General features: G+C 35.9%; 3 protein-coding genes across 5 annotated transcripts; 1 reads left to right on the forward strand and 2 right to left on the reverse strand.

Moving 5' to 3' along the window:
• The first annotated feature begins 1,768 nt into the window (after positions 1 to 1,768).
• LOC132053120 (protein TRANSPORT INHIBITOR RESPONSE 1-like) lies at positions 1,769 to 5,894 on the forward strand. The gene is made up of 3 exons (XM_059444971.1): positions 1,769 to 2,415; positions 3,647 to 4,139; positions 4,694 to 5,894. Exons 1-3 carry the CDS (start codon positions 1,961 to 1,963, stop codon positions 5,480 to 5,482), a joined length of 1,737 nt encoding a protein of 578 aa, XP_059300954.1. The 5' UTR covers positions 1,769 to 1,960; the 3' UTR covers positions 5,483 to 5,894.
• Positions 5,895 to 6,695: 801 nt separating this feature from the next.
• On the reverse strand, positions 6,696 to 8,301 carry LOC132053115 (rRNA-processing protein FYV7). The gene is made up of 3 exons (XM_059444963.1): positions 8,082 to 8,301; positions 7,573 to 7,682; positions 6,696 to 7,255 (listed from the first exon to the last, which is right to left on the reverse strand). Exons 1-3 carry the CDS (start codon positions 8,245 to 8,247, stop codon positions 6,965 to 6,967), a joined length of 567 nt encoding a protein of 188 aa, XP_059300946.1. The 5' UTR covers positions 8,248 to 8,301; the 3' UTR covers positions 6,696 to 6,964.
• Positions 8,302 to 10,587: 2,286 nt separating this feature from the next.
• Positions 10,588 to 16,993, reverse strand: LOC132053116 (E3 ubiquitin-protein ligase MIEL1). 3 transcript variants are annotated; one of them, XR_009414078.1, is made up of 13 exons: positions 16,766 to 16,993; positions 16,593 to 16,680; positions 14,788 to 14,844; positions 14,644 to 14,676; positions 14,460 to 14,537; positions 14,304 to 14,347; positions 14,141 to 14,181; positions 12,990 to 13,072; positions 12,765 to 12,856; positions 12,593 to 12,662; positions 11,482 to 11,520; positions 11,070 to 11,277; positions 10,752 to 10,890 (listed from the first exon to the last, which is right to left on the reverse strand). XR_009414078.1 is itself a non-coding variant. In XM_059444966.1 (13 exons), the coding sequence occupies exons 1-12, from the start codon at positions 16,849 to 16,851 to the stop codon at positions 11,112 to 11,114; spliced, it is 801 nt and encodes a 266-aa protein (XP_059300949.1). In that variant the 5' UTR covers positions 16,852 to 16,993; the 3' UTR covers positions 10,752 to 10,890; positions 11,070 to 11,111. The 3 variants fall into 3 exon arrangements, 2 of the variants coding, with proteins under 2 accessions (XP_059300948.1, XP_059300949.1); XM_059444966.1 differs by having other exon boundaries at positions 11,070 to 11,201; XM_059444965.1 differs by lacking the exon at positions 11,070 to 11,277 and having other exon boundaries at positions 10,588 to 10,890; positions 16,766 to 16,991.
• Positions 16,994 to 17,200: the final 207 nt, after the last annotated feature.

The following is a 17,200-nucleotide window of genomic DNA, read 5'->3' on the forward strand; positions in this document are numbered from 1 at the left end:
CTGTTATCGCCCGAAATACTATTAAGTGTTTTCCATATATGTTCCGGAAAGTAAAAAAAAGAAAAGAAAACTTGTCCAATATGAATTCTAAATTTGAGAGCAGGCGGCGATGGTTGAGTTGGATGTTCCAAGTCCCATTAAATACGATAAGACAAGCTTAGTAGGGAAAAAAAAATGGTCAACAACCTAATAGGTCTTTATAGCAAGTTCGAAATTGTAAACATTTTTTTATGTATTTCTTAAAGGTAGAAGCTCAGAAGATATTCATTCTCCGTTTAATTTCAGATTACGTGTTCACTGGTATAAAATTGATGAAATCTACAATAATAAAGTAAGGCCGAACATAAGAATCAGACTTCTAAACTTTGACTATAAATTCAGATATAGAAGCTTAAAATTTTTAAAGTGAAATTTATATATTAAAAAATGACATAAAAATATTATAAATTATAATAATTAACAGCTTAAAATATTTAAAATGCATAGAAAGAAATTTTGATCAAAGACAATTTGATATACTCTCGAAATTTCAACCGTGCCTCATAAATTGGGACGGATGAAATATTATATACGTAGGGCTATTGTTTTAACGGACGATTATTTAAATTAATTTTCTGTAGGGCCTGTTTGGAAAGTCACCTACATAATTAGAATTGAGTATAGTTGAATGTAATTACACAGTTTAAAGATTTATAGAGTAGTAAATTTTTTATGGCTTAATGCATATGCACCCCTTAAACTTGTCCCTTTTTTTTCATTTTGGCACCTCAACTAGGTGTTGTTCCTATCGAACCCCTGAATTTGGCCTCAAGTATGTCTATCAAACACAATCCAACTTATATAGTAACATATATGGTAAGTTTCATTTTCTTTAGCGCGTGAATGTCAATCGCATCGTACGTGAAAAATTCAAATAATGAAAACACCGCACCCTTTTTAATTATACACATCAGATAAGAAGAAGTGTGCTACCAGAGGCGAATCCAGGATTTAAACTCTATGGGTTCAACCTTAAGATTCTTAGTGTAAACCCGCCGTATTTTAAAAATTATGGGTTCATATCTACTATTTATTGCAATTTTAATAAAAATTTATGCTTCGCGTCGAAAGTTAGGGGAACCCCCACCTAGCATGCTATATCTGTCATTGTGTGCTATTGTGTTATATAAGTGAAGAAGCACCGCTTAGACCAATCAAATAACAAAACTGGAAAATAAGAAATTAAAATTGAAAACTAAAACTGAAAAATAAGAAACCAAAACTGGAAAATAAGAAGCCAAAAATATTAAGCAACATCAGATCCTATTATGTTATTCCAGAATCTCAAAAAAACTTCAAAATCAATTTCAAAAGACTAGTCTTCAATTCCTAGTTTGTCGAATTGCTTGATTCTTGAAAAAAGTCGTTATACACATATTTTAATGATGTGTATAATTAAAATGCATGAAGAGTTTTAATTGGTTGAATTTTTCACGTAGGGTGCGATTGTCGTTCACGCGCAAGGCTAAAGAAAATGAAACTCACCATATATGTTATGTAAGTTGAATTGTGTTTGATTGACATATTTGAAGTCAAGTTCAAGGATTCAATAGGAATAATACTTAATTGAGGTGTCAAAATAGAAAAAGAATGATAAATTTAGAGCGCTGCATATGCGTTTCGCCGTTTTTTATTTAAAAGTTGTATCCTTGTGGACGTGTCCCCCACCGACAGCTAAATTTAACCCTGATTAATGTTGACTCAGATGTGAAGCTCCTACCCCCGGTTAGCTTAACTATTCATTTCCAACATCATGACACAATAAATCCTCAACTTGTCTGCACATGCCTCCCACTCTTCCACAGTGCTTCGTCATCATTGTTGATTCAGATCTGAAGCTCCACACATAACACAAGTGTAGTTGGAAGCTAAGCTTCTCAGGCAGGGAAATTCCAACTTTGACCTCCTTTTCCGTACGACAATGGCCCACTCATTCCCAGAACAAGTGTTGAAGCACTTGTTTTCCTTCTTAACCTCAGACAAGGACCGGAACAGTGTATCCTTAGTGTGTAAATCATGGTACGAGATCGAAAGGCGGTGTAGGAAGAGAGTGTTCATCGGGAACTGCTACTCTGTCAGCCCTGAGATTATGATCAAACGGTTCCCTGAAGTCAGATCTGTAACCCTGAAAGGGAAGCCACATTTTGCAGACTTTAATCTTGTTCCTGAGGGTTGGGGTGCCTATGTTGAACCTTGGATTATTGCTATGTCTAGGTCTTATCCTTTGCTTGAAGAGATTAGACTTAAGAGAATGGTTGTCAGTGATGAGTCTTTGGAGTTGATTTCTACTTCCTTTGACAATTTTAAACTGTTGGTCTTGTTGTCTTGTGAAGGCTTTACTACTGATGGACTTGCTGCCATTGCCGCTAACTGCAGGTCAGATTACTGTTTTTTTTAGTTGTTACCCGTAGAAGAAAGTTTTAATCTTTGTGTTTCTGGTAGCTCGTATTAGTTGTTGTATTGACTTCAAATCTGAACCTTTTTCTGTTAATGCCGCAACGTGTTGCTCTTGATATTTGTGTTTGTTACAATTGTTTATTGTTTGGTTTCTCTGACTACTTTCTGATAGTTAACCTTTACCAAACAAGAAAATACAAAGCTCAGTCTTTTTTTTTTTTTTTTTTTTTAAAGTTACTACTTGGTTATATACTGGGTATGTTGTTGTTTACTACTTGATTAGATTCTGGAAACGGGAGAATATAGTTAGAGGATTTTTTATTTTTTTTTTAAATCTAAGACGACTTGCGTTATTTACACTTTTCTTAAATTTATTATTTTGCTACGTAATGAGTCATAGTTAAATTTTGCTTGCTCTGTGGGTAATATGGATCTGACTTTCTCTTCTACGAAGTTAAATATCTTTTGTTTGTTTCGTTAGAATTGTTAGGTTCTATGCTTGTGGCGTTGCGTGCCTGGGGTTTAGTTGAGCGGAGAACCAAAAGGTCTTTCATTTGCTCTTGTCATATTTCCCTTTTGTATCGTAGTAACCAGCAGATTTGGGGAAGCTTTATTATAGAATTGAAAGCTAGTTGATTCTTGAATAATGAGCAAGTAGTTTTCACGGGGTGTGCAACAACTAATACAAAGTAAAAGCAAGTCCATCCATTTGTTTTTTTTCAACATTTCCAGTCTCAAAAAAAAAAAAAAAAAAAACTACTTGCTCAATAATGTGGGTTCTTTTCTGGTCATGTTGATTAAGTATGCAGTTCAGACTTAGAGAAAATATCCTCTTTTAGTTAGCCTCTTTCACTATTTACTTAACTCTTAAAACCTGTTTGATGGAATTGTAAGGAAGTTTATATCTGGTGCTTTGGTGGGAGGCATTGTGTTATATCCCGTGGGGGCTTGTAATAAAGTTTGTCTGTAGTGCTTATACTTCAAAAAAAGGGGGAAAAATGGACATGACTGTGGTTCAGTGTTAACATGCTTAATTGGCAAATTTATGAAATGGGGATCGATTAAGTTCCATTACTGGAAATATACTTGTTCCAAAAGTTTAATTCTCCTATGTCTATTGACTTTAAGATTTTATTCTACTCCCCTTCCCTGAAATTGTTATTCGGATTCTTTGGACAGATTTTCTCATGCAACTTACATTATGCTGCAGGAATCTGAGAGAACTAGACTTGGGAGAAAGTGAAGTGGAGGACCTAAGTAGCGATTGGCTCAGTCATTTTCCTGATAGTTGTACTTCACTGGTGTCACTCAACATTTCTTGTTTGGGTTCTGAGATCAGCTTCTCAGATCTGGAGTGTCTGATTGCTCACTCTCCTAATTTGAAGACACTTCGGCTCAGTCAAGCTGTGCCCCTTGAGAAGCTTCCAGACCTACTGTGCCACGCTTCCCAATTGGTTGAATTTGGTACAGGTGCCTACTCTTCTGAGGTACGGTCTGATGTTTTCTCAAACTTGGAAGAAGCTTTTTCAGGCTGCAAGAGACTTGAAGGCTTGTCTGGATTTTGGGATGTCGAAGCAGGTTACCTTCCAGCTATATATCCAGTTTGCTCCAGACTCACCTCACTGAATTTAAGCTATGCTACTATTCAAAGCCCTGATCTTGACAAGCTCATAAGTCAGTGTCACAATTTGCAGAGATTGTGGGTATGTTCTAGATTGCTTTTTAACTTTTGTACTTGCCCTGTGTTCTCAGTCACAACATTCTAATAAGCTATGAGCATGATATTAGCCTTGAAGGCAAGAGATTCTTACAGAAGCTCACGAAATCCTATCTGTTAATTGTCTTGTGAATTCTGTTTAAAAGTTTCAAGGCTCCAACTAGTTGCAACTCATAAAGTTGCCTAAAGTAATTCACCTTTTTTAAAAGTTGAATTTATAGACCTGTTCAGGCAATTAACTAAACTATACCCTTACAAAACTTACTAGTACTCCTACACTGTTGTTCCATTTTAATGTCATTCTCAACTCTATCTCTGACTGGGTCTTTGATTTCAGGCCCTTTCTCATACGCAATGGCCATATGACATATTTATCAATCTGAATTAATTGCTTATATGTTCAAGACTTTTTTATCTGTTCTCTTTTCCTGGGCTTTAGAAGTATTACCTGCCAAAGTGGTTCTTTGATCTTTCTTGCTACAAGCTTGGTATCGTTGATTACTGTTTAAGACACTTAAATTTGAATGAATGTGACTGCAGGTACTAGACTACATTGAAGATACTGGTCTCCAGGCGCTTGCTGCTTCCTGTAAGAACCTTGAAGAACTTAGGGTGTTTCCTTCTGATCCCTTTCTTCCAGAACCAAATGTTATCCTGACAGAGCAGGGCCTTGTAGCTGTCTCAGAAGGCTGCCCTAAGCTCCAAACAGTTTTATACTTCTGCCGCCAAATGACAAATGCCGCTTTGGTTACTATTGCTAGAAACCGACCTAACATGATCCGTTTTCGCTTGTGTGTTATTGAACCTCGAGCTCCTGATTACTTGACTCTTGAACCACTTGATACTGGTTTTGGGGCAATAGTGGAACAATGCAAAGAGTTGCGGCGACTCTCTCTTTCTGGCCTCCTTACTGACCGTGTTTTTGAGTACATTGGGACCCATGCTAAGAAGTTAGAGATGCTTTCCATCGCTTTTGCTGGAGATGGTGATATGGGCCTCCACCATGTGCTCTCTGGTTGTGAGAGCCTCAGAAAACTAGAGATCAGAGACTGCCCCTTTGGCGACGAGGCTCTTTTGGCTAATGCTGCAAAGCTGGAGACAATGAGATCCCTTTGGATGTCTTCTTGTTCAGTAAGTTTTGGAGCCTGTAAGCTGCTAGCTCAGAAGCTGCCTAAGCTTAATGTTGAAGTTATAGATGAGATGGGTCCTCCAGACACGCGGCCAGAAAGCAGCCCTGTTGATAAACTTTACATATACCGAACAGTGGCTGGACCAAGGTTTGACATGCCTGGTTTTGTTTGGACATTGAATGAAGATGCCAAACATTAGCAATGGAAATTCACATTAGCTTCTGCAGGGGTGATGGGCAAGCATTCACCTTTATGTTATTATTACTCCCTGTTTGTTTAATCAGTCATTATGTAGAGCAGTGCTGGTTGAGGTGTGACATGGCAGCCAAAAAGTGTTTGGTTCAAGAGCTCACATGCCATCCACTTTTACCTCTTGGCTGAGCTAATTTACAGCATTAACTTGTTTAAACTCTTTCGGAGTCGTTTGATTTGGAACAAAGGTACTCGGGATTATAATCCAAGTACCAACGACCACTCTACATGTTGCTATGTATCATTGGGAATAAGAGTTACGAGTATTCTGTTTTAGGGGATGGGGTGCGTGTTTAACCATGTACGTGCTAGCGATTTGAAGACTTGTGCGTTGTATGCAGCTAATTTCATATCTTTTATGTTGACTTGTTCTTCTGATGAGATTGTGCCATCATGTTCTCGTAAGCCAATAATTCTTTAGCTTCCATGTATTATTTTTTTTTTAGTAAGCCATAAATTTGAGATGATTTCAATCAACCCTCCATGCAAATAGAACATGAAATGTGGAAGGAAAATGGGAAATTCCAACAGGTTGTTGTTTTGTTCTTCTATAGCATGTGTTGATATTACTAAATTTTAACAAAATCTGAAGTGTGATGAGTTCAATGGTAAGAATCATTTAAATTCTGAATCCTCCTTCGCATGTCAATGAGAATTCAAAACTTTAAATAAATAAATATGGTGCCGCTGTCTTTATTGTTTTTTTGGAAAATTAAGTGGGCGCTTGAACATAAAAGAATGTGAAATTTGAAAGAGATAGTATTTGGAAAAAGTTAGAAAAATGATGTTTGGAATTGTGTTTGGATATGAATACAACTTTAAAAACACCGAACATTTCATTCTTATGTTCAATTTTTGAAATTTTGGTGTATCAGTAACAATTCTATGTTCAAACATATTCCGTAATAAAATTCCGCGAAAAAATGAAAATTATCCATGACCAAACTGACCCTAAGTTGATGTAATTTTTTTGGGTGCGGGTATGTATTTGCAATATACACACCGCACCTAGTAGGAAATGACAGAATAAGTATCTGCTCTATTTGTCTGTCAAAAGACTGTATATCACTCCACTGTACATGATTTATGATCAAATCCATACCTAACAAAGTGTAGATCTATCCATGTCTGAAGGCTTACTGAAAATAAGTCGAGTAATATTTAATTGGACAAGACAACAAAACGTGACGTTTCTCTTTGATTTCAAAACTTTTACATCCATACAAGCTCTTCCACTTGCAAAACTACTGGTTTTTGCTACATTGTAGGCTGGTTCTTGATATTTTCCTCGTATACTTTCATAGCACTGCTTACGTTCACTCATTCAGAGTGTCACATATAGTTAAAACATCCAGAACCCGAAATTCATAATAAGTTAATAACAATGATTATGAATAGTGACTTCAGAAGAATGAGCGGGAGAGGCCACTTAACTTTTTGATCCTTGAAGTGTTTCCAAAATATGCTCGATTCTATACTTCATGACAGGTTGGCCGGACCTAGTTTTCTTGAACATTTTTTCTCTTAGCGCTTTCCTTCTAGATTCAGCTTTCTGTCTTTCTTCATTCTTTGCTGAAATAATGGCCTCTCTCTCCGTTCTTGCCTTCCCTTCCTCTTCCTGTTTCCTCTCATATAGTTCTTTCAAGCTTCGAGCATTATTCTTCTGGTTCTTCTTACTATTGTTATCCACCTTATCAGCTTTTTCAATTTCTTTTTCATCCTGACATAGCAAGAATTAGAATAAACAGCGGCCTCTCATTTCTAGTTCCAATTACCAACAATGCAGTGAAAGTAGAGGGCACTAACAGAACCCGGACCCAGAGATGCCATAGAGCAAAAGCACGTTGGACTTGTAACTTGAGCTTTACCCAAATGATTAAATTCCAAAATTACATTACATTCCACACCATTTTGAAATGAACTTTAGGTTGTCCACGTAAAGTGCAAATATATGGTGTCGTCTTGGTGCTTTAACCAAATGGAATTAGACTTGCAGAAAACTCAGAAGGAACAAACAAGAGATGGATAATGACAAACCTCTTGTTGTCTTGCACTCTCGGAAGGCTCTAACTGCTCTCCTTGTTGCTTAACTATCCTCTTATATTTATTCACATATTTGGCATTCTTATAGAACTCCCTTTGCTTCTCTGCACAAAAATAACAGCATATGTACATAAGGAAATGTTACAGTTATACGACAATGGCAGACACATGCAGAAGCGGATGTAGCCCTTCGTTATCGGGTAAGTCAGTATTTTAGGTATGGTGTATGCGTAGAAATCTGCTAAAACAAATACCAGTAGATATAAAAAATTAAATCTTGGATCTGCCTCTGGACAGATGAACATAACAAGGGAACATGAGCATAGATATCACAATTGTGGGCAAACATCCATAAAAAAGCAAAACAAACGCATGTGCAATTACAGAGAGAACATATAACGAACTGTTTCAGACAATATTAGATGGGGCCAATCCCAAGCAGGCAGTCAGTCTCAAACCAAAGTACAAAACTGTAGAATTGAAAAGGAGGTTTATAGATTTACTTATGATGGCAGGATTGTAAGTGTTGCTCTTGGTTTTGGCGTTTGCAAATGCTTCTAATGATAAGCCACCTCTTCCACCGCCTAATCTTTGCATATTCTTCTTCTTATCCTTGAACGATTTTGCTTTCTTCTTTGTTTCATCTTTCGCCTCTGCAAATTTCTTCATAATGCTACGCCCTTCTCAGAAATTTAACTTCAATCTCAAACCCTAGTTTGATCAGGTTTTCCGTTTTCCTATTTCACTCTACATCAATTTAATCAAATACCAACCCTTTTAAAATACAGGCCCAAAGGACTACTACACTAACTAACTAGTGGGCCAAAGCCCAAACTATTTTGCGAGTTTTACCAACACATACGGAAAAAAAATCTATATTCATATATTTTATGATATCTAACAATACTGTTCCACTTTTAAAATATAGCAATAAAGTTTTAACAAAATATATACAACCTCCAATAAATCCTATAAAATTACTATTTTTAGATATTTTTCTTCTCTTTTTTAATATTTTCTCTTCCCACAAATTCTAGCCGTTGGTGTTCTACGAGTTCATAGTCTTCGGAATTCCCCGTAACAATATATTTCTTACAAAACATATACGAAAATTTTCGCTCAAGGCTTGGAAAATTTGCTCAAATATTTGTGTATGAAAACTGTATGAAATATGTATATCTTGGTCAAGGTTTAAAAATTTCGCTCAAAATTTTGTGTATGAAAAATGTATATATCGCTTGGGCTTAGAATTTCGCTCACAATTTTCGTGTATGAAAATTGTATAAAATTGGTGTGAAATGTGTATATCTCACTCAAGGCTTAGAATTTCATACAAACTCAACATACAATTATCATACAACTTTAATACAATTTTGAATCTCACTTCGAAATTTGAAAAGAAACCAAATTTCATCAGATCCGCTAATTTTCCTACTTTTTTTTTTTTCGATTTGAACCCGCATGGTGCGATAATTCAACCATATAGTGATACGTAACTAATACTACTTGAAATCTTAACCGAACATCAATGTTAGGGATCTCTCATGGTTGACTTTGACTTCGATTTCTCTGTTTCTGCACTACTTCTCCATCCACGTAACCACCGTGAAGCAGGTCCCAAAAACACCCATGGAACCTATATCCATTTTGCTTGAATCAGTAAGTCCGCATAGGTACGCCTATCTCAGTAAATGAAATGGATATCAACACAATAGATTTGAAGCAGAGCTTGAGTAGAATAGGGAGAAAGGGTGGGCAGCTAGGAAAATGGGAAGGGAATGGTGGGCGGCTGGGAAAATAGGAAGGGAAAGGTGGGCTTTTAATTTTTTCAAATCTGGTATGATTTGTAATTAAATTGTTATATTTTGTAAATAAGGAAAAATATCCTTATGTTTTGTAATATAGTGTCTTAAGTGGTATTATTAGGTCATTTTCCCTATTAGAAAATCAAACATTGAAAGTAGTTTCATCAGGAGAAATATATGCGTTCAATTATACATGAAATATATATGTCTAACGGGGCAGGATTTTTTCTAAAGCATATCATGATCAAGTTAATGGTATTTGTTTTTGGCACGGTACTGAAATTTTTTATTTTTATTTCTGGTTATAACATGGTTTGAACCTTTTATTGAATAAAAATAATTAACCAAAAAGTAGTTATAGATAGAGTAAAATTAAGGCCAATTTGCAGTGAAAAAACAAAAAGCCGCTTGCCTTTAATATTGTTTTCCTGAATACTTTAGTTGTTCTAAAATTGGATTAACACACATTTGAAAATCTACAATTTAATAAATAAATCTGCAAGCACCAAAGGAACAATGAAACAATGATATAGGGTTGACCATGAAACAAATTAGCAAAGTATTTTGTATTTTTTTACATTTTTTCTAGTCTTTTTATATACATATTAAAAATAATTCAAAAAATTGTTAACAAATGTCATCATCCCAAAATCTCTTTTGCTTATTTTAAAATTACGTAGAGGATCATAACCTGAAATAACAGTTCGTTCTTTTGAGTTCTACATTTATCTCTAAGAAAATGACGTAGAAAATATATATTGGACCCGTGCTAAGCACGGGCAATGTTTTACTAGTGTAGAACATACACGTGACATACACAACATACCACTTGTATGTTACTGTATGCTATATATTATGCATGTCATCACCTAATCAAATAACTTAATCATGGTAAATCGATATAGTCGAAGTTTAACTATTAACTGGGGTTAAGTTTTTCCCAGCGTCCTCTGTGGCACTCTGCCAACTTTAAACGCTCGCCTCTTGCCCTTTTGTATTAGTGATCGTGGCTCTGCTTTTATGCACAGCTGTGGGAGTTACTGAACGAACTTACCGTCTCACGCGCAGTGGCGCAATGCGTGCTGCATTTTAATAATGTTTAGTCACTTGAGAGACGACGTTAGGAAGTGACGAGTGGAACCAATTCTTTTTGGTTTTTATTCTAATGCATCTGGTACTTTCTGAAAGTTTTCACTATGCAACAGGAAAAATGAAAAGGTTTCATCCAATGACTATAACAGATTCCTTTGTGCAGTTAACACTGGTCGCTAGAAGAAATGAATCAAAAAGGAAGAAAAAAATAAGGTAGAGACAGTTTCCTATCCAATGTGAAAATATCACCTCTTAAGTAAAGCTGAGCATATAATGTGCACAAGCCATGTCATTGGGGATCTTCGCCCGTACCAATCATGCGGGTGTTATATGAATTACAATGATTGCATTTGTGGCCAAGGATGTGAAAAAATGCTTTACCAGTACGATTGCAGTCATTGCAGAGAATTGGAACCTGCAAAGTAAAAGGTCAACCTCATTATCTACAATTCCTGCTTAAGAATATAAGTCCAACAAAACATTTCCTTCTAGAAAAGAAAATGTGAGATAAACAGTTACAAGACGGGGTCAATCTGTAAGTTAAAAACCAGCATTTCTTTTAGGACAAATTTCTAAGGTTCTCTCTAATAGTACCTCAGATCCCTCCACTCCCTACCATCATCCACCAGCAACGATTCAGGCCAAACCATCAAACCCCTCCTTCCTGCTAATTAGTCCATTCCATTGAAATACCATCCCCCCAAGCCAGTCAAAAGGGGGAAACAACTACGGTATAAGCAAGAGAAGAAAATTTGAGAAAAGTAAAAAAGGGTATCTGTGATCCCACTCCACAGCTTGGTGGCTGCAATAAGTCTCTTATGGTCAATATTCTTCTACTTCCATATAAAAGGAAAAACTCAGGAATCTAAAACGAACAAGCAGCATTGAAAAGTAAAATAGTAAGACAACATACTGAAACAGACCATTTCCTCTTACTTATACTCTGTAGTACAAACATTGCTTATAAGCAATTACAAGCATCATAAAACAAGAAAGAGCCACTTACCTCATAACGATATTCTTCAGGCATGGCTGTAGCTTCAATCTATACAAAAGAAACTTAATCATCAATTAACAGTCATAATGCATTCTGGTTTATATCATGCGCTGACATGTGCTGTAACACTTGAGCAACAATCGCAAGGTCATATTGACTCGAGATATGCATATATATGAATAAACCATGTGAACTCTCTAGTTTCTGCCCCAACCCAAAAAGATAAGAAAAAACTTGAAATCAACCAATCATCCAGCTCCGTGAAACGCAGTCTACAGCGAGCTGTGTATGTCAAATGGCGGATATCACTAAGCTGCAGAATGGTTAGGAACCTGAATAATCCTGGCAAACCAGAGGGAGGAATTTTCAAGAATCGGGTATTTACAAGGGAGAAAAAGGAAGAGCTCAAGGTGAAAAAAAGGAAGATCCTAGTGCAACTATGTCTCTAATCAGGGGCAGATGTAGTGTATGTGTTTTCATCCGAACCCAGTAGCTTTGTCTCAAACCCTATATATGTATGTGTGTGTGTGTGTGTTTAAAAGATCACTAAAGAAGCACAAATAATAGATTCCCGAACACGACATAAAGTTCAAATCCTGCATTAACCTATGTGAGACTAATCTCTTTTTTCTTTAATCAGTATTTATGTTTCTCTAAATATTATTTCCTTAAATAAAGGTTTGTGCTTCAAATTGATTGAGGCAAAACCATTAAGCAAAAACACTGTCAGAGTGAAATCAACTTCAGTCCAGAAAAATGCCATTGACTTGGATATCACTATCCGGGTCCTTTCATCCTTTATCAATTTAAGCTATATCAGCATTGGATTGGAGGGTAGTCCACATGGTGTGAGCCCCATATTCTTCACCATGTGGTGAGGGATCAAATCAAACCAATGTAATATCCCCTCCCCTTGCCCCTTCCTAAATAGTAATAATTTTCTTTTAAAAATATATATATCAGCATATAACCATTCCTTTTTCTGGATATATGAATGGCGAATATTGCTTGTAGCAATGTAAAAAAAAAAAAAAAGATTTATCAAAGAACTTTGTAGAGATTAACTGAAAAGTGTAAAAAAAAAAAAAAAAAAAAAAAAAAAAAAAAAAACACTTTATACCTCCAGGTCTAATCTTTCCCAAGTTCTGGACATGTTGAGAACTGACTTAGAGCATATAGGGCAGCGATACCTATACAGAAAGGGGGAGACGAGTAAAATAAGTATGTTCTCTCAAAACCAGGGCAGGCTGACTAGTATGAAGAAACATAATAATCATATGGGTAGACTTTACTGGTTCTGATGGACCATCTCAGTGTAGCATTCCATATGCATTGTATGTCCACACTTCATAATTGTGGTGCCTTTAACTGAGTCAAAAAGAAACTGAACCAAAGCCACAAGTTTATTATTAGAATACAGTTCCAAACGAACCAATATGAGCAAGTTAAGGTAGTGAAAGCCAAATGTAGTGTAGACTCAAAAGGTTGTGAAAGCCAAATGTAGTGTAGACTCAAACCTCATAACAGATGGGACAATGGTTCTTCATTGAGTTCTCCACACATAAGTGATTATCTCGTAGATCCACTGAATAGCAGGATCCTGTTGCAGAAACATGAAAAAAGGCTAAAAGAGAAGTAGTCCTAAAGCTTAAGGCATTAGATAAATAAGGGACAAAACTTTGTGCATATGATTCAACTTCCATTCACTCTAATGTCTTCTTTTAAGGAAAAGATTCATTCTAATATCTTGAAATCCAGCATACTATCTTGAACTTCCAACAAGTGACTTGGAGATGAGACGAGGTCGAATAAAGGCCAGATGGGCAGGAAGGAGAAATAAGTTGTCCAGATTGATTATGATGGTTTAATAAGAAAAAAAGAACACTAATTGGTGACCTCAAGACAGGAGTGAGTTGCTTTCAGGTTTTGCCTTTATTATGACCAAGAATTATTAAAAGCTCAACTTATCACAGACTTACAACCAAAATCTTTCTTTGCCGACATGAAAATTTAGCATCCTTGAAACCTGTGTCTTTCCCATTTCAGAAGATTTACGGGACACATAGACATGAGCCCTTTTGAGTAAAACATACTTAATTTACAAAGAAAACGTATTTTTTCCTTTATCCTTCACAAAGATATACCTGACTAGAAGATTCCACAGAAATAATGATACAGATTAGGAAGTTAGAAGAAACTTGAACTTGACCTCAAATCATCAATGAGCTTCTCTAGAACCATAGAGGGACTGACGAATCTACACACACACACTCTCACTCACTCGCACACAGAGGATTCAACCATATATAGTGACAAGGTTCCTCACTACTTTGTTAGGTTAAGCAGCTATAGCTACTTGACTTCCATTTTCCTTATTTGGTTTGACATTAATTTACTTCATTGATACAGAGATGCATGAGGTCAGTCAGCTATGACATGGTAGATGTACAGCAGTAAAATAGAAAGAGTAAAAATTTAACCTTCCTGTTCTGAGGATATCCCTTTATTACAGTATAAGATACACTATTCAAGAATTTCAGAACAGGCTAGTTGAAAAGAATCACTAGTTGAGATATAATCTATTAAAACTTGAAGCAGAAAATCGATCCATTTGAATGCAAGCAACTACATGATAGGAGTCAAACAACTAGGGGAAGGGATGGCATACCACACCTCCCGCAGTGGAAGAAGTTCCCTCGACCACCCACCCTGTGTAATTAATTGTATATAAGTATCACAGTGATAGATATATGTTGCTTAGATAGTTAGAACGAGCAAGAAAAATGCAAGGGCAGAATGGAGGTTGAATACAATATTATCTAACTTATCACCTGCAAATTCCACAGTCATCACAGTGAAATTGCCTCTTCGTTCTCTGCAAAAAAAAGAAAGTACTTACATATAAATGCATCAAATGAATTAAATATTATTTGATTCCTCTAGCACCCAAAGAACAAATCAATTTTTTTTAAAAATAATAGCATTACATCGTCATCGTAAAATCTACAAATTTCACAATAGTACTCCCCGAATTTGACACCACACTCTGAACAGATCCCAGCAACCTATTCAGCAGAAGCAAGAAAAAAACTATCACCGACTATAATGGCTGAAAAGTCATAAACTTGAGACGCTCAAATGAGAGATAAGTAGCAGCTAAGCTTAACAAACCTGTTGTTCAGTGTCGCATACAGCACATACAACCTGTAGAAAAAAAAAATTATAATCCAACTTCAATCCCCATAAAAATTCTGAGCATTCATGAACTAAAAACTTTTCATCTAAGGAAATCAATAAAATGAGCTATACTCGTACTTGCTTAACATCGTGGCGCACAAGTTCATGACGTTCCTTGGGATTGCTCAAAGCGCTCTGATTCCAACAAATACAAGCTTTAGTAGAAAACCATACATCGTATATAAAGCAATGGGTGACAGGGGAAGGTCAGTTTGATGTTGTATAGTTTGTAATATGGAAGTGACAGTAGTAAGGCCTCTTACTGTAATAATGAGGCACCAGACAATTATAGAAAGCACCTCACTGTTATGAAAACTGACTTACAAAGTTAGTATGTATGTTGGATTCCGAGAATCACACATTAAAAGCACAAAAGAGATTAAATGATTCTTAAGTGTTTATCCACCCATTTCCTAGTAAAATACTTCTCCATCACATGTGATAACTGTAAATTGGTTTGTAGCTATCATGGATGGATTTGCATAGGGGCGGATTTACTACCCATTTATGGTGCACGTGAACCCAGGGTCTTTCTGCAAAAATAGGTATTTTATAAACATATTTTCTAGAATTGATCTAATATGTTGTGTTGGGCCCCATGCTCTAGAAAGGCTAAATGGTGCACCTGGTTGAATACTGAGTTATTTGCCCAAAGGAATAGGCAATTATTCCTACTTGACACTTTGTTAGTACTTAGTACGAATTGGTGAAATGACAGAATCCATAAAGATTATTCAACACGCTCTGGAAGGAATTCCAGGAGGGCCTTACGAGGACGAATTGATTTGATAGTTCAGATATTGTTATTCATGATATTGATCCGATTCAAGATCATCGAGAGGTAATATTCATTCATTGAATTTACAGGCCAAAGATTTATCATCTCTATGGGATTAAATCCCGAGTTATTGCGAAGTAAAAAACCGATGAGATTATGGAAGTGAATATTCTTGCATTTATTGCTACTGCACTATTTATTCTAGTTCCTACTGCTTTTCTACTTATCATTTACGTAAAAACAGTCAGTCAAAATGATTAATTATTAACTAATTTGAATGAAACTTGACTTATGAGTTCTTAGCCAAAATTGACGAAATAAAATGAAAAGGATTCCAATTTCATGTCTTAAATGAAATGAGTGGACTAGAATCGCGTATTCAATAGATAGATAGTATGGTAGAAAGATTCATCTATTTCTTTCTACCATACTATTTATTAGTTAGCCCCCTGGAATAAAATAAAGATAGAGGCTGCGTTGATATGGATCTATAGATCAATCTACAATATTATCTTGATATATGTGAATATCAATTCCATATATGGGATTGACATAGCATCCAATTCCATTTTTTTCCCATTCCCAAGAAGTAATTGAGTAAACCATTGACAGTAGAGTAAACCTCACTGATTTTTAACGCCTGAACCATGATATGAAATAAGTCGATAAAGTATAAATATTAGATTCATGGAGATATAGAACAGCATATAAGTTATCATGCTTGCATATCCATCATTTGAGTCTCCAACAATTATTGCAATAATTACATATCCGATTTGGCCTATGGACGAATATGCAAGCCTACGTTTCATGCTTGTTTGAGTAATAGCAATAAGATTTCCCAATATCATGCTAAGAATAGCTAGGATTTCCAGAAGAAGATGCCATTCGTTTGATGAGAAATAAAAAGGAATATCGAAAATTGTTTTTTCTCCTTTGTTGGACAGCTAATTAGCAGCAGGACATGTATGTAAGAAGTTAGTTCCACTTCCAAAATACTGATTATAGGGCTTGTGGTATCCGCTATCCCAAAATAAGGCAATTTCTTGAAGACAAGTCAAATTATACTATCATCGTTATTATGATTAAAAAAGGGAAAGAGCACCTTGGCATCGTTGTGGCAGTGACGGCAAGTGAAAATTTCATTGCAACAAGGGGCTCGTAGCTTACACCGTCGTCGATAATGTACACATCTATTTAAGGTTATAAAAGGTCATTATAGAACAGGGAAATTAAAATTAACACAAGACAGTGCAGTGTGCATATATTATTATGTACCCGTAAAGCATCTTTCCGACATCTTCTCTGGAACTGCTGTCATCATTCTCTTCGGCCGGCGAGGGCTGATTGTGGCCGTCCTCCATGTGGAATGTTCGAGAAGGGATTATGAGACTAGTACAGCTGTAGGTGAAATTAACTAGTTACGTGTGGGCAACATGGTATCGTATCGTATGTATCAAGCTCGCAATTTAGTGTCACCCTTCCTGGGAAAGGAAGGGTGGGTTCTAGATCCACTAGTGACGGATGGCGGCTAAATTCATACTTACTGGGCCCATTAACATAAAACTTTACTTTAATTCTACTTTCAATAATATATAATTATACCACTATTATAGAACCATAAAATAAGAGATTTTACTTAAAATAACTTGATAACCTTTATGCATATAGTTCATAAAATATAGTAACGCATAACAATTCATTAATTCTTAT

The sequence above is a fragment of the Lycium ferocissimum genome, chromosome 4 (genome assembly GCF_029784015.1).
Source record: "Lycium ferocissimum isolate CSIRO_LF1 chromosome 4, AGI_CSIRO_Lferr_CH_V1, whole genome shotgun sequence".
NCBI classification, from domain to species: domain Eukaryota; kingdom Viridiplantae; phylum Streptophyta; class Magnoliopsida; order Solanales; family Solanaceae; genus Lycium; species Lycium ferocissimum.

Bases quoted from the DNA above. Each gene is read 5' to 3' on its own strand.
- LOC132053116 (XM_059444965.1), bottom strand. From the start codon at position 16,851: ATGGAGGACGGCCACAATCAGCCCTCGCCGGCCGAAGAGAATGATGAC. The intron at 16,681-16,765 runs GTACATAATAAT...AACCTTAAATAG, and splicing joins GTCGGAAAGATGCTTTACGG to ATGTGTACATTATCGACGAC. The intron at 14,348-14,459 runs GTAATGCTATTA...TTTTTTTTGCAG, and splicing joins GTAGATTTTACGATGACGAT to AGAACGAAGAGGCAATTTCA.
- LOC132053120 (XM_059444971.1), top strand. From the start codon at position 1,961: ATGGCCCACTCATTCCCAGAACAAGTGTTGAAGCACTTGTTTTCCTTC. The intron at 2,416-3,646 runs GTCAGATTACTG...ATTATGCTGCAG, and splicing joins GCCATTGCCGCTAACTGCAG to GAATCTGAGAGAACTAGACT. The intron at 4,140-4,693 runs GTATGTTCTAGA...ATGTGACTGCAG, and splicing joins ACAATTTGCAGAGATTGTGG to GTACTAGACTACATTGAAGA.
- LOC132053115 (XM_059444963.1), bottom strand. From the start codon at position 8,247: ATGAAGAAATTTGCAGAGGCGAAAGATGAAACAAAGAAGAAAGCAAAA. The intron at 7,683-8,081 runs GTAAATCTATAA...ATTTTTGTGCAG, and splicing joins TTACAATCCTGCCATCATAA to AGAAGCAAAGGGAGTTCTAT. The intron at 7,256-7,572 runs GTTTGTCATTAT...TTGCTATGTCAG, and splicing joins AGAGTGCAAGACAACAAGAG to GATGAAAAAGAAATTGAAAA.